Source organism: Ziziphus jujuba, chromosome 1, assembly GCF_031755915.1.
Source record: "Ziziphus jujuba cultivar Dongzao chromosome 1, ASM3175591v1".
Lineage (NCBI taxonomy): Eukaryota > Viridiplantae > Streptophyta > Magnoliopsida > Rosales > Rhamnaceae > Ziziphus > Ziziphus jujuba.
The window spans coordinates 41050901-41066321 of NC_083379.1; the positions used below are offsets into that span (position 1 = coordinate 41050901).

At 35.8% G+C, this 15421-nt stretch overlaps 1 protein-coding gene, 2 long non-coding RNA genes and 1 pseudogene across 3 annotated transcripts; 3 read left to right on the forward strand and 1 right to left on the reverse strand.

The window, feature by feature from the left end:
- Positions 1-11: 11 nt before the first annotated feature.
- LOC132804079 (uncharacterized) lies at positions 12-3791 on the forward strand. The gene is made up of 2 exons (XM_060817987.1): positions 12-706; positions 1191-3791. Exon 2 carries the CDS (start codon positions 1195-1197, stop codon positions 2389-2391), a length of 1197 nt encoding a protein of 398 aa, XP_060673970.1. The 5' UTR covers positions 12-706; positions 1191-1194; the 3' UTR covers positions 2392-3791.
- Positions 3792-4924: 1133 nt separating this feature from the next.
- LOC125422361 (uncharacterized) lies at positions 4925-7977 on the reverse strand. Its single transcript, XR_007240955.2, has 4 exons — positions 7818-7977; positions 6204-6321; positions 5456-5527; positions 4925-5353 (listed from the first exon to the last, which is right to left on the reverse strand). It is a non-coding gene; the product is annotated as an uncharacterized LOC125422361 (long non-coding RNA).
- Positions 7978-8168: 191 nt separating this feature from the next.
- Positions 8169-8689, forward strand: LOC125422359 (uncharacterized). Its single transcript, XR_007240953.2, has 2 exons — positions 8169-8398; positions 8514-8689. It is a non-coding gene; the product is annotated as an uncharacterized LOC125422359 (long non-coding RNA).
- Positions 8690-12804: 4115 nt separating this feature from the next.
- LOC107434912 (GDSL esterase/lipase 3-like) lies at positions 12805-14905 on the forward strand (annotated as a pseudogene).
- The last annotated feature ends 516 nt before the right edge of the window (positions 14906-15421 follow it).

Here is a 15421-nt window from a genome sequence, read left to right on the forward strand (position 1 = left end):
TAGCTTTTTCATAGTTATAAAATTAATTTGGTTCTAACATTAAGTATGCTTTATGCTTGTTAGACTAGTCCAAATTTTAATCAATGGCTGCTTGCTTTTAACCGATTACACCATCTGGTGAAGTACACAATAAAAAACTTTCCAAGCTCCTTCAAAAATTGCAAAGCAACCTCAACGGAGACACCTATGTAAAGAAAAATGTGTAAAAAAGGTTTACAACACTAATATATATATATATATATATATAAATATAAGAGAGAGAGAGAGAGAGAGAGAGAGAGGAGAAAATTTCATAATGGGCAAGATCATCCATCTAACATGCTAGCGAATATATGTTCGTTGACTCTGGTCATCCCACAGAAAGGTGCAACGAGTTGTTGGCCCAAGTTGCTTGGAGTGGAGAGCCCGATGTCACTGGACCTTACAATCTTAAACCTCTTTTTAAATTGGGTTTTTTCGATAAATAGCCACCTTACAACTCCATTTTAGAAAAATAGCAAATTTTTTTTTTAAAAAAAAAACTAGCCATCTTGGGACAAAAATACCCTTGATAAAATTGAAAATTACGCAAAAGGTTTTTTTTACACCCTTTCCTTTCTTCCTCTACACAGCCGTTCGTGGGGGTGGGGTTTCTCTAAACTCTTTGCATCTCATCGCCTCTCACTCTCATTTTTTTGTATTTTCTCATATCTCAAACTAAAATCAGGTAAAAATTTTATCTTTTTTCTTATTAGATGAAAGTAAGGAAATATGTGTTTTTTTTGTTTTTTCTCTTTCTCTTTTTTCTTGTAAGTTTTATTAGTTTAGGGTTTTTTAAGCTTTTTATTTGATATGGGTATGCAAGAAATTAATTTATGAGATGTTATATATGATTTTAAAGATACTTAGGTGGCATATGGTTTGAAAATGGAAGAAATTTTGTGTAAAATTGAAAAATCGCGAAAAACAGTAAAAACGGAGGAAATTTGGCGAAAAAGATGAATTTCCGCCAATTTCCTCCAGTTTGTCAGTTTTCGCAAAATTTCCACCAATTTTCCGCCAATTTTCCGCTAGTAGGAAAAAGCTATATTTGGCCCCAAAAAAAAAAAATAGAATCAACTTTTTTAATACAGTTAATATGTTTGTTTAGTATTATTCAAAATTTTATATATTTATTGATTTAGTTTAACGTTATTTATTTAATTTTGTAGTAAAATGGAAGATGATGACATTGTAATTGCGGTTTTATACAATGGAACATTGGTACAAAATGATAGTGGTGATTGGGAATATCGAAATGGTAAAAATGTAATGGTTTCCGTCGACAAGAGATGCACAAAATCAGAGTTAGAGGATGAGATTTTCAATTCTATTGAGATAGATCGAAATGAATATTTGCTAAAGCTAAAATGGATATATGGACGATGTGCAGAAAAGTTGGATCCTACAGAAATACGATGTGATAGGGATGTGAAATGCTTTCTTCAAGAAGTGAGGAATGGAGGGATGACAATGATGCGGCCTCCATTGTATGTTGAGGTGATTTCAAAAGTTGAACATGTATGTAGAAATGTTCATCAAACAGCATTTGCTTCGGATAGTGGGAGTAATCTTCATTCTTTTTCTTGTCCTCCAATTGGCGCTCGTCTACCACAAGCTGCCGGTACTGAACCTATTCAGGCTACATCTCAGGAAATTATGGTTCAAGAAACTCAGTTTAGAGATCAAGTTGATGTTCGTGGGACCTGGACATCATTTAACATTCACGAAGGAGTTGATGTTGGAGGTGACTATGCTGAACGGTTTCCTAACGACGAGGAGTATGAGCAGTTGCATCATATTGATCATGATGAGAATTACAATGCAGCAGGGGATGATGTTGGTCATAATGATGTAGATTTTGATCATGAGTTGCCGGACAATGATAATGATATGCATCCTGAAATGAACAATGAAGGAGTTGATGATGTTAGGGTTCATCGTGCTACAAGTGACCACATATCATCGAGCAACAGAAGTGGTTCTATGGCCATATTTTCGTCAAAGTTCACTGGCTGTGAGAGCATAGTAGTTGGACAATTATTTCACAACAAACGTGACCTACAGAATAAACTGAGTATCTATTGCATGCGAGAAAATAAGGAGTTCAAGGTGACACGGTCAACTACACAACGGTATGAGGTTGTATGCTTGGAAAATACTTGTAAATGGCGACTACGTGCAACCACATTTAAAAATGGAGAAATATTTGTTGTGAGAATTTTTGATAATGTACACAGTTGCTCGTTAGATATCGTGTATCGAGAACACAAGCAAGCCAGTAGCCGGGTTATCGGGCAATGTATCAAATCTAAATATGAAGGTATTGCACGTGTTTACAAACCCAAAGAAATTCAACATGATTTTTTGTAGAAATATGGGGTGAATGTAAGCTACAACAAAGCATGGAGAGGTAAAGAGTATGCACTTAACAGTGTTAAGGGATCTCCAGAGGAGAATTTTGCTAAGTTACCTGCCTACTGTTATGAGTTAGTGTCGAAGAACCCTGGGACTATTACACGTATCAAAACAGACGATAATAACAATTTTGTATATTTCTTTATGGCGATTGGAGCAAGCATTAGGGGATTTAAATCACACATAAGACCCGTATTGGCTGTTGATGCAACTACATTGAAAGGGAAATACAAAGGGTACATGTATATTGCATCGGGCATGGATGGCAATAAGCAAATATATCCTTTGGCTTTCGGCATTGGAGATGGAGAGAACGAGCAAGCATATACATGGTTTTTCCAAAACCTGAAGGATGCCCCGCTATTGAAAGGGCATTACGCAAAGTTTTTCCCAATGCATACCATGCGTTGTGCACGTACCATATAAGTAGAAATATTAAAGCAAATGGACATGCGAAAGATGAATCAATAATACAATGTTTCATGCTCGCAGCTAGTGCATATTTGGTTGAAGATTTTGAGTTTTATATGGGGCAAATTGAGGCAAAAAACAGTAGGGCTGCTCAGTACATTCGATCATGTGACCCTACAAGGTGGGCACGTTCTCTTTGTCCATGTAGAAGGTACACTATTATGACCACCAATATTGCAGAAAGCTTGAATGGCATTCTGCTAGATGCTAGAGAGATGCCAATAGTAGCATTAATAGAGCACATACGGGATTTACTGTAAAGGTGGTTTTATGAGCGACGTACTGCAGGTGCAAAATTGACAAAGCCTGTGACTGACCATATGGAAGAGCAACTCAAACTACGAAATTTAGAGTCCATCGGACTACGTGTGAAAGCCATTAATATGCATGAATTTCTTGTGGAAGGTGGGAGTTTGAGGAGTACAGTTAATCTCCAATCAAAAACATGCTCATGCAAAGTCTTCGATCTTGATCAATATCCTTGTGATCATTGTATTGCCGCTTGCAGAGACCGAAAAATTGCTCCTTATGGCATGTGTTCTCATTACTACACCGCGGATGCATATTGTGCAGCTTATGCTGAGTCCATTTATCCTTTGTTAGATGAAAAACAGTGGCATGTCCCGGATGACGTGGCAAGTCGCATTGTTCTTCCACCAAGATGGACACGTAGGCGAGCCGGTAGACCGAGGATGCAACGCATACCATCCAAAGGTGAAGATGTTATTGGACGTAGATGTAGCCGATGCGGTGGTGTTGGACATTATAGGCAGAGATGTATGAATCTATTGTCTTATGCTTCAAATTAGAAAGTTTTAATTTAGTGTTATGGTTTAATATGTTTTGATAATTATTTCATATATTGGATATAATATTTTCTACTCCACGGTGGAAGATTTATTAGCAATCTTTTTTTTTTTTTGAATTTAATCCTAAATGAAAAGAGGCTTTCTGGAATTGATTTTCAATCTTTAGTTTACATATCATTTTATGAAATGTCCAAATGATTTTGAAAATAAAAACAAACATATATCAATTTTTCTTTTATTTAAAATGGTTATTGATTTTAAATGTCACTACATTTTTTGTTAATTCCATCTTCATCTTATATAATATTTGTCTCCACTCCCAATTTTTTTTACCCTACTATTAACTTCAATCTATCATCGTCGGCTTCATCATTGTCTTGACACTGTGCAGTCATGAAAGCTTCGGTTATCTCCGAATTAGTGACCTTTCGCTTTCCTCCAAAATACGTGTCACTAATACGAGTAGAGATGTTAACCTGCCTATTGGGTTCGTAACCAAACCGTAGACCTGTAATTATGGTGAAGTCTCTCTGTGTAAATCTAGCACCATGCCCTCCAAAATTGAATACCATAGAGTCCTTGTCGTCGCAAACACACTGCCTATACAGCATGCTGTTGACGATTTGGCCACTAAATTGTATCTCGTTGGCCTTCAAAAAGTGGCCAAAACAGCTATCCTCAAACTTCTTTATTTGGGCTGGAGTCAGCTTGAACTTAATATCCGACACGGCTTTCCAGAAGTTCGATCTACAATTAACCTTTGCCCTCGATATCTCCGAGTCCCAAAACCTTCGTTGGTAATCTGAATCCATTTATCTGCAAATCAAATACAACAAAACATAACAAATGGAGGAAACGTTTTTTCCGACACGAGAAAAGCCTGAAGGACAATTTTTCTGCCTGGAGGAAAAGGTTTTCCGCCTGGAGGAAAACATTTTCCGCCTCGAGGAAAATTTTTTCCTCCAGGAGTAAAAAAATTCCCGCCAGGAGGAAAAAAAGAGAAAATATTTTCCTCGGGGTGGAAAATTTTCCAGAACCAAAATAACATACACCTAACGGGATTTGTGCAACAATATAATGAAAATGGCTAAAGAATATTTTCAAACCAGCGCATAATACATTATACATTAGTAGTGTACATTATACATTGCTTCCTAAGGATAACCTATAGATATATTATGGTTTCACATTGAAACCTCCCATTAAATTCAAACAAAAACACAACTTCACAATAGTTTTAATTTCACATTTCACATTCTAACCATGCAACACAAACATTTCTGTCACACCAAATAACACAATATTATAAGCATAGCGCATAATGACAAGGTTCAAAATTGTAAAACTCATTCAATACAGCACAACTAAAGGTTTTCAGATAAGTTCGTTACATTAAAGCGAAATTAGTTTGCAAAATATTTTCTATGTTGTACAGAGAAGCAACTTACATTAATGGGGGACAAACCACCACCAATGCTTCTCTATCTATTTATATATCTCTCTCTCTCTCTCTCTCTCTCTCTCTTTATCTATCTCTGTGAGTGTATGTGTAATTTTATCAGCTTGCACTTGTAACTCTATGATCGCAAATTTTGTGCTTCAATTTTCTGCTCAGTCCATCACTTGCTCCTCCAATGCTGAAAGAAATAGAAAATCAATATTAGTAACCATGCAGCAATCAAATTTAGCATATTATATGTGTAAGATGTGCATATGAAAGGGCACAGAATACTGCTTACCTAGCTAATGATAAGATGGAACCTGGAGGTTCAAATAGATAAATGTCTCCTTGTATATTCTTTCTTTGATTTCTATTCAAATGAACAAGAGCATATGAGAAATTTGGAAATTTTCCACCAACAGAAAAAAAACCACAAGAACTACTAACAACTAAATAACTACAAAAATATACAAAATCATTATATAAAATTTCCAGATTTCCTCACTTTTTATATATTTCAAAGGGCAATATAAAATGTTTTATTTTGTTTCTTGGATCAAGAAGTAGGAATACTGCAGTAGGAATATTAAACCATAACACCAATCCCCATTGCCATTTCTCTCTATTTCTTTTTTATGCAGCCATAATAACACTCACTCACTAGCATAGCATAAAAAAAATTATTTGCAATATTTTAATTTTGTTGTTTTAGACTTGACAATCTGTCTCCTTGTTATATTTATAGAAATAAATTAAGGATTGCAAGCTGACCATCATCATTTTTTAAAAGGTGGCTATTTTTTTTTTAAAAAAAAAAATTTTGATGTACTAAAAGTTGGCTATTTAAAAAAAAAAAAAATTTGCTATTTTTCTAAAATGGAGTTGTAAGGTGGCTATTTTTTTTTTTGGTGGCTAGAAATCCCTTAAGTACTACCAAACTAAAGCAGTCGTTAGAAAATTCCCCTGTCTGCGGGGTTTTGTGCACCTGCTTCTGTTTGTATGGAACAAATAGTTACTCAAAAGAAAATGAAGAATGGATTAAGCACCTCTTTCATCATAACAAACGGCCAAATCACTACTTTGAACAATGACCCCTGCACCCTCCACAATCGCTTGTGCAAGGGTTAGGTCTGCTTCAACTGCAGCTCTTAATGCATCCCAAATCTATGGAGTCGAAAAAAACAGAAATCATATTTAAGATATACATCCATGAAAACAAACCAACGTCCAACAATATGATATCTATGCACACAGAGACACATAATAAACATGTAGACACACACACACATTTGTAAGTATGTGTACATATATATGAATGTGTGTGCCTGTAAGCATAAAAACTAAAAAGTAAATTGTCATAAGGCAAAATGGGTTCTTGTTCCTCAACTATAGCCCTAAGAACTATAAATTTCAACATCCACAGGCAAAAGCAGCTTCACCATAGTGTTAAGAAGATCTTTTCAAGCACAAACAACAATCGTATCCGAATATTGGTTACATATGTTGATGACCGAAAAAAGGAAAAAGAACTGTAGAATAAAAGTCCAAGAATAAAACTAAGTAGATGAAATGGTGAGTGGATATATCACTTTTGGTAAACCTATGCACATAATTCAAAGGCAAACATTTTGTGCATGATATTTTTATTCAAACCCCCATCTCAACAGTATAATCTTGTTGACGACCAAAAAATAAAAAAATAAAAAGAAAGGAGTAGAATATAAATCCAAGAATAAAAATAAATAGATGACTGGGTTAGTGGATATGTCACTTTAGGTAAACCGTAAACCTATATACAGTTATAAGAACCACTTGCTTCAGCCCCTAGAAAAGATCATGGGTCCTTTACTTTACTTTTTTCAAGAGACCACAACATCAAACAGCGACTTCCCATAAAATTTGAGTGCTAGCAGAGGTGCAAATGAAATATGAGCCAAATCACAAACTCGGTAAAATGTTAAAAGCTAAGTTCCACTAGATCATTAAATATATATATATATATATATTCACCCAACATAACACATCAGAAAAATGAACTCTCAATTTTATAAAAAAAAGAAAAACAGAGTCAATAGAACCCCTACTGTTCGCCGTAGATGCACATAAAACTTCCGAATAAACTCACAATTTGGCCAGAAAACCACGAATACTCCCACAACCACTCAGCACTTGAACCAAAATAGTACAAATCGAAATATATGTTTAATCTAATAGACTATTCACATGAATATAGAACTTCAACATGCTAAAACCAGCAGACCCAAAAATAAAATAAAATAAAATAAAAAACCCATTCGATCAAAAAAAACAATTCCAACTATAAATCCTAGTGATACACATTTACAACCACTAGAAACGCCCACAAAGAACCAACTTTCGTAATCAGCAATAGGAACCAGAATTCCAACACATAGAATCGCCCCCAAAAATATATATATATATATATATATCAACAAAAGCCACCCAGACTAGTCTCAAATTGGCTTTGGTAGATTTGAGATTATAATTTTACTAAGCAAAAGAAAAAAGATATCATAATGTTTCAGTTTATTTTCTCACTTGCATAAGTTTCCTGAGCTTTCTGAGCCACCAAACAGAAGGAGAACTGTCGGAACAAATTAAAAAAAAAAAAATTAAAAAAAATCAAAGAGTGAGCTCACTGTCTCAACAAACTGGTTCTTCTATGACACCGGCAAATGGGAGGACAATTTTGCTTGAAGTGAAAATGGCGCTGGTGTGTTTCTAAAGGGAAAGGGAAAGCTTAGCTTTGTTTTTATGCCCTAGTTCTATTTCGAAAGGAAAAGGGAATGGAGGAAAAAAAAAAAAACCAAAAACAACAAAATAAAACAAAGCTGCATTTTGGTAGAGAAAATAGACCAAAAAAAAAAAGTACAAAGGGTATTTTGGTCCTGATGTACTAAAAGGTGGTTATTTTTTAAAAAAAAGAAAAATTTTGCTATTTTTCTAAAATGGAATTGTAAGGTGGCTATTTTTCGAAAAAACCCTTTTAAATTTTAGTTTGATTTCCATAAGACTAACGCTAAGATATAACTCCTACATATAACCACCTACTTAGTTGTTATCTATATTAAGCAAAACTAACCTATAAAAATGTTAAAGAAATAATAAATTGAGGGAGGCAAGTTTGCCTAATGTAAATCCGCCCATGGGACTCCTTCATACATATTCTGTCCAACAATTCGTAGAGACGGTGATAGGCAGCCTAACCCAAGTCATCAAAGTACGTACCAGGATACTATATACCCCATATTTCATACATTTTCTGTTCAATGTTCTATATATTTCTTACCCTTTATCTTTCCCTATATGACATTCAATTTTTCTTGACGTGTTAGGAAATATATAAGGTTAGAGCAAGGAAAATCCCAAGCCTGTGGCCTGCATTGGAGGACCCTATTTCACTGGACCATACAATCTTAAAGCCCTTTTTGAATTGTAGTTTGATTTCCATAAAGACGATGCTCATATGTAACTCCCATATATTACTTTGTGCTGTTTATCCCCCCCCCCCCCCCCCCCCCCAAAAAAAAAAAAAAAGAATATATATATATATATTACTTGTGCTATATTACATTAGAACCGCCTACTTATTCTCATGGTCTTTCTCTCCTTTTCTTTTTTTTTTTTTCATAAATACTTCTAATATTTCCATATATGTGCTTATTACACTTATGAAGAATCTATCTATTTCTTGTCCACATATGGTAGGTTATATTGTAAAATTTTGATTCGAAATGTTTATAAAACTTTTACATATATTTTGATATTTGAAGGACAGATATAGAATTAGTTAACAAGAGAAAAAAAAAATTTAACAAAGTACATGCAACACATAAACAAATATGATTAACCTCCATTAGACAACTACCCCAACTTAAAGAGTATTTCTTTTTCTGTCTTATAGCCTCAAATCATTACAATATCAAATGATTTTATACAATATACTACCTATATGTGTTAGAAAAATGTGTAAAGCAGGTCATGTCCCACAAAAAATGTAACAGCTCAGTCCATCTGCATGCGATATTGTCCGTTTTGGGTCCAGCCTGCACAGTTTTGTCAAAACGCGTTGCAAGGGAAAGATATCCACACCTTCTTTTAAGGCATGTTTCGTTCCCCTTTCCAAGGGATGTGGGATCTCACAATTCTCCCCCCTTGGGGCCCAGCGTCCTCGCTGGCACACCGATCCGGGTACTAGCTTTGTAACCACCTGTAACAACCCAGTCCACCCGCATGCGATATTGTCCGCTTTGGGCCCAGCCCGCACGGTTTTGTCAAAACGCATCATAAGGGAAAAATATCCACACCCTCTTTTAAGATATGCGTCGTTTCCCTTTCCAACCAATGTGGAATCTCACAAAAAAACTCAGGCAGGGTATTCTAAAAAATCGTTTGACTAATTGAAAATAAAAAAAAGCTTTCTTGACTATGAGAAATTAAGAAAACCTCTGGAAATTTTCACATTAGATGGTTCCCCATTAAGCAGTTAATCTGGGATAATTTCATGACAAAAGCAACTAATAAAAATTTTATAAACAACTTCATCAAAAAGCATTGCGGTGAACCTATACATAAAATTATGTATATGTTTAGAAAACTAATATACTCACATATTTATGTACACACACTCAGTTTGATGATTAGCCAGTGAGAGGATATATCAATTAATTTGATCTGTCAATTAACAATAAGAACGTATACAAGTTGATTTTGGCATAACATGCTGACTAGTCTCTATAGTCAATACTCTGACCAAAATTCATTTGAAAGTAAGTGCTTGGATAGACGGCGACTGCAGATCATCAATTTTGAAAGGTCTAAATGAGAGAGATAAAAACAAATTATTTTCTTTATAAATTATCAAAGAAACATGACTAAGATGATGATGTGCATTTATTACTAGAAATTGATAAGAGTTTGTCGCTCATGGTAAAGTTAAGCTTCCACAATATTTGTCTCCAAATTGTTTTCTTTACAAGTTTTCTCATCACAGACACTTGCTCTGGCCTATTGAAGAACCATGTGGCTTTGTTCATCTTTGGAGATTCACTATTTGATGCTGGAAATAATAACTACATCAACACCACTTTCAGATCTAATTACAAGCCTTATGGCGAAACCTTCTTTCACTACCCTACTGCCAGATTTTCGGATGGCCGATTAATTTCAGATTTCATTGGTTTGTTTATTTATTTATTATTATTATTATTATTATTATTTTTGTTTATTTATTTTTTTATTATTATTATTGTTATTATTTTTTACACATCTTTATGCGTATACATATATAGAATTTTATTGATTTTTGAGATGGCATCAAAATTATCAGAGAAATTGTGTCAGGACCCGTCCAAAATTCCTCATCGGAACCCTAGACAAGCCCTGATCCCAGGGAAACCCTATCGGACCCTCCTATGGAAAATCCGGCAGAACCTCCCCTAGGGGATGGACTTACCACAATTTACCTGCACTGAAAACACACTTCTATAATCACCCCCTTATTCCTCCCGCAAACTACAAGTTGTTCCACAATTTACAGCACTTCACAATAATAACAGCAGACCAATGCATAAATAAAACATAAGTGTCCAAATAGTATACAGAGCTCTATGAAGTGCTAGTCAACAGAGATACAACAAAGATGAAAGAAATAATACACTGAAATGAATGAGTACAAAGGTACTTCTCGAAATACGATAGCAGCGGAAAATTGGTTCACTCCGGAAGAACGTCTACCGCCCCTTGCACCTAAGGGAATGGAACTTAAAAACGTGAGATGCTAATTATCTCAATGAGTGACCCTAATTACTGAACACTTTTAATGAAAATTATAATAATAATAATATAACAATAAGGGAATTGAATTAATACCAACAATTAATAAATAAATAATAACAGTCGGAAATGATAATTTTTCCCTCAAAACTCTCACTAATCACTCCGTTGGAAATGTTCCCTTTTTAAAACAATTTCACAAAACCCGATATTCGTACTTCCCGAAAACCAAGGGATCAAACCATTTGAGAAATAGTAAATAAATAAATACCCCAATATATAATTAAAATGCAATAAATTATAATAAATAATTTTTGAACACCTTTGGGGTTTGAAATTTTATTTGAAAATTACACTTGACGCATCACACCATATACCGGTGATGCCCTCCGATACCCAGCGTCCTGAGCACCGACTGGCGGGGAGATTAAAGAGAGAACTTGCAAACGGCACTTCGGCGTCCCGACAGTACCGCTGTTGAACCATCATCCCGGCCAAGGAGGGGGGCGGCTGAGGCCAATAACAAACTTGCATACCCACGGTCCAATGGCAACTCACGGGTGAAATAATAATACTTGCGCGCTGAACCACATATACATATACCAGAACACCAATACTGTATGAATGCGTCTAAAATAATTATTAAACCAACTTTACCGTTTTCCAAAATTTACTGTGGGAAATATACCAAATTTTCACAAAATACCATCCCACATATTTTTATTTAACAAACGGTACGGAAACATCGATAACCAATAAACCATAATTTTTCTCGTAACACGAGGTTCAACAGTTAAAATACCGCGGGCATAATTTATACAATTTAAACAAATATTTTCATAAAATAATTAACCCAATTATGCCTGAAAATGATACTTAAAACCTTGTACGATTATTACTGAAATATACTTTGCTCATGCATAATAAATAAATTAAATCACAATAAAACCATAATTAAATTGTACTACATGAGCATAATTTAAATACCAATTAAACATAATTAATTACCCAAAATATTTTTGAAGGTGGGTCACTCACCTTAAGCGTGTAAATCAGCTAAGATCCTCCACAGGATCAACTCCACTACTCTTTCGCGCACCTAAAACATCCACAGTATAACAACCAAATATATTAATATTTTATTCGGATAATTCCCAAATGGGTACCCAGGGAGTGAACACCAAACGATATCTAAAATTTACGAGCTATATACCGAATCGAAGCTCGAGTGATGAGGATCACGGATTCGGTCTCAATTTCCGGTGATCGGACCCGAGGTGGTCAGAATCTCGTCGGAAAACTTTCGGGTTTTGACTTCGCAATTCTTCCAAACCATCGCGAATTGGCAGAAACGGATGCCGGATTCGGGTTCAGGAGGTCGAACACAGTCGAGAGGGATCGGCGGTGTGACTGGGTACTCGCTGGAACAGTAACTTCCGGCGAGCCGCCGCGGTCACCGGAAACTGTCGCCGGCGGCGGCGTGTGCGGTGGCCATTGGTTGAGATTTTTTTTGCAGATTTGTAGATCGAGGGGAGAGAAATCCAACGGGATCGACGGTGAGGCAAACGGAGGTCGGACGGCGGAAAAATCGGGGTTTGAAGAATTTCGGCCCCTCGCCGGAAAACGCTCCGATCCCAGCACGTCGGAGGTCCGGTGGCAGTGAAATTTGGTGGGTAGGCCGGACTTGAGGAGGTGGTGAGGGGTGTCTGGCGCGTGTGGCCAGAAAATGGCCGGAAAGGGGTCAATCGGCGGTGGCCGGCGGTGGAGGGAAAAATCGCCGCCGATCTTCGCCGCCTCGATCCGGGCGCGTCCGGCTGCCAATGGCCGTGAAACTTTGGGGTTTTGCCTGAAATGGGGAGAGGATTCTATCTGGCCGGCGAGTGTAAGGTGAATCGGCCGGAAAATTTAAAAACTCCGGCGGCCGGTCGGTCTCTCTATCTCTCTCTCTCCTCTCTCTCTTTCTCTCTCTTCCTCGAGATTTTTGTCAAATAAAAGCCACCGTGTGACACTGTTCATTCCATGTGGACCAATCAGGTGATGACACGTGGCATCACTGTGCACTTAAGCCAGATATAATAAAATATTACGGTATCCGGCGAATTTCAAATGTCCATAACTTTTTAACCAAATGTCCGATTTAAGCGTGCCGCTAGTCTATGAACTCGTATCGACGAGTACTTTACAACCATACAAGAGTCAAAACAAAATTAGACCACAAGAAAAAGTCAACTCGGGGCACCTTTTGGACTGTTTGTATCTCAACTTGTTTTGCCCATAACTTTCAAACCGTAGCTCCGTTTTCGACGTGCTACTAGTCTACGAACTCGGGGCATCATGCACTTCGCCACGGTACCCTGGTCAACTGGAAATTCCAACTGGAACAAAAAGTCAACTTTTGACCCGCTCGGTCAACGGTCAACCTCGATCAACGTGCACGGATTCCGGTGCGATTTGGGACGAGGTGTTACAAATTGACAATTTGATCTTTTGATATACAGCTGAGCGTGCGAAGTTGCCACTAATTCCACCATATCTACAGCCTGGAATCGATCATCAATTGACATATGGGGTGAACTTCGCATCAGCAGGAGCTGGTGCTCTGCTTGAAACTCGCCAAGGATTGGTATAGGCTTTATATATTGGTTTTTGGGCTTCTTCTTTTTTTATTTCCTTATTGTCCATATATATATATATATGATGGATAACATTAATATTATGAACCATTTTAATTTCCAGGTGATAAACCTTCAAACTCAACTTGGTTATTTCAAAAATGTTAGCAGGCAATTGAGGAAGCAGCTTGGGGATGCAGGGGCTTAATCCTTGCTATCCGGAGCTGTTTACTTGTTTAGTGTTGGAGGCAATGACTACACACTCCCTTTTGAGATCAACTCCACCGTTCCTCATTCCTACTCGCCAAAACAGTTTGTGGGGTTGGTGATAGGCAACATAACCACAGTAGTCAAAGTAAGTGCTATTTATAGCCTCTAAATATATATGACCTCTGTACTATATTTGATGCATAATTAAATGGTTTTAATTTAATAATTTGGTTTATTAATTAGGAAATATAATATATATATATATCATGGCTTATATTTTCTACATTTAATGCATGATTAAATGGTTTTAATTTGATGATCTTGTGTGTTAATTAGGAAATATATGAGAACGGAGGTAGGAAATTCGGGTTTGTAAATATGTTGCCAATAAGCTGTTTTGCATCTGCAAAAGCATTGCTTGGAGGGGGACGATGCTTTGAACAAATTACACCCTATGTGAAACTTCACAACAAAGAACTTCCCAAGCTTCTTCAAAAGCTACAAAGCGAGTTAAAGGGATTCAAATATTCACTTTTACCATTTTATTCCTTTTTGGATCAACGGATAAATCACCCTTCTAAATATGGTATTAAACTATCAATTATTAGCCAGTTTTTTAATCCAATATTAATTATTTTGAACACATATTAATTTTAAGCTTATATTTTGATGCATAATATTTATGTTTCTTTGCCTAAGGTTTCAAAGAAGGAAAAGCAGCATGTTGTGGCAGTGGACCATACAGAGGTATTAGAAGCTGCGGAGGAAAAAAGGGTGTGAAAGAGTACTATCTATGTAAGAATGTAAGTGAATATGTCTTCTTTGACTCTTCTCATCTCACTGAAAGGGCCAACCAACAATTTGTCAATCAATCATGGAATGGAAAACCCACTCTCTCTGGCTCTCACAGCCTCAAAGCCCTGTTCGAATCTTATTAAAAAAAGTATATACATATATATATACACACTATATATTATTACTATTAGAGTCTATTATATATATGTTTTATGCTTGTTAGACTAAGCCAAATTTTCTGTAATCCTGAGGCAGGTTGTTTTGAACCAGTTACATCATCTGGTGAAGTATATATTACAGTGTGTGGATAAAATTCCATATGGGTTAGATTTGGAGACTGTAAAAGTCCTATAAAAGGTCGGAACTACTTTTCTATTAGATTAACTTTTTGAAGTGAAATTCTAAATTTTAACAAATGGTGCGCTAGAATAGTGATTGTCATCATCGAATAAAATTAATAACTATTAACAACCTTTTTGCATAATATCATCAAAAAATAATTTTTGAATTAAATTGAATATTGTGCCATCTAAATATTAACATTATTTATTTTTGTATCATATAAACCGCAATTTATAATTACTATTTAATATGTTTTTATAAATCTCATCTACCATGGAAGATTAAAATGAAGGGGAAAAAGAAATTCTCTGAACACTCCAATGCTTGGACTATCTTAACAATATTGGTCAAACTCATTATGAGCGGTCCATTGGTTCAAATTTTACAGTCTAATTACTAATACTCAATATTGGAGAAACTACTCGTGTTCTAAATAAAAATCAAATTAAGTATTTAAGATGTGATTGGTAGTGTTTTTTTTATTGTCATTTATTTTCCGTGAGATTTTA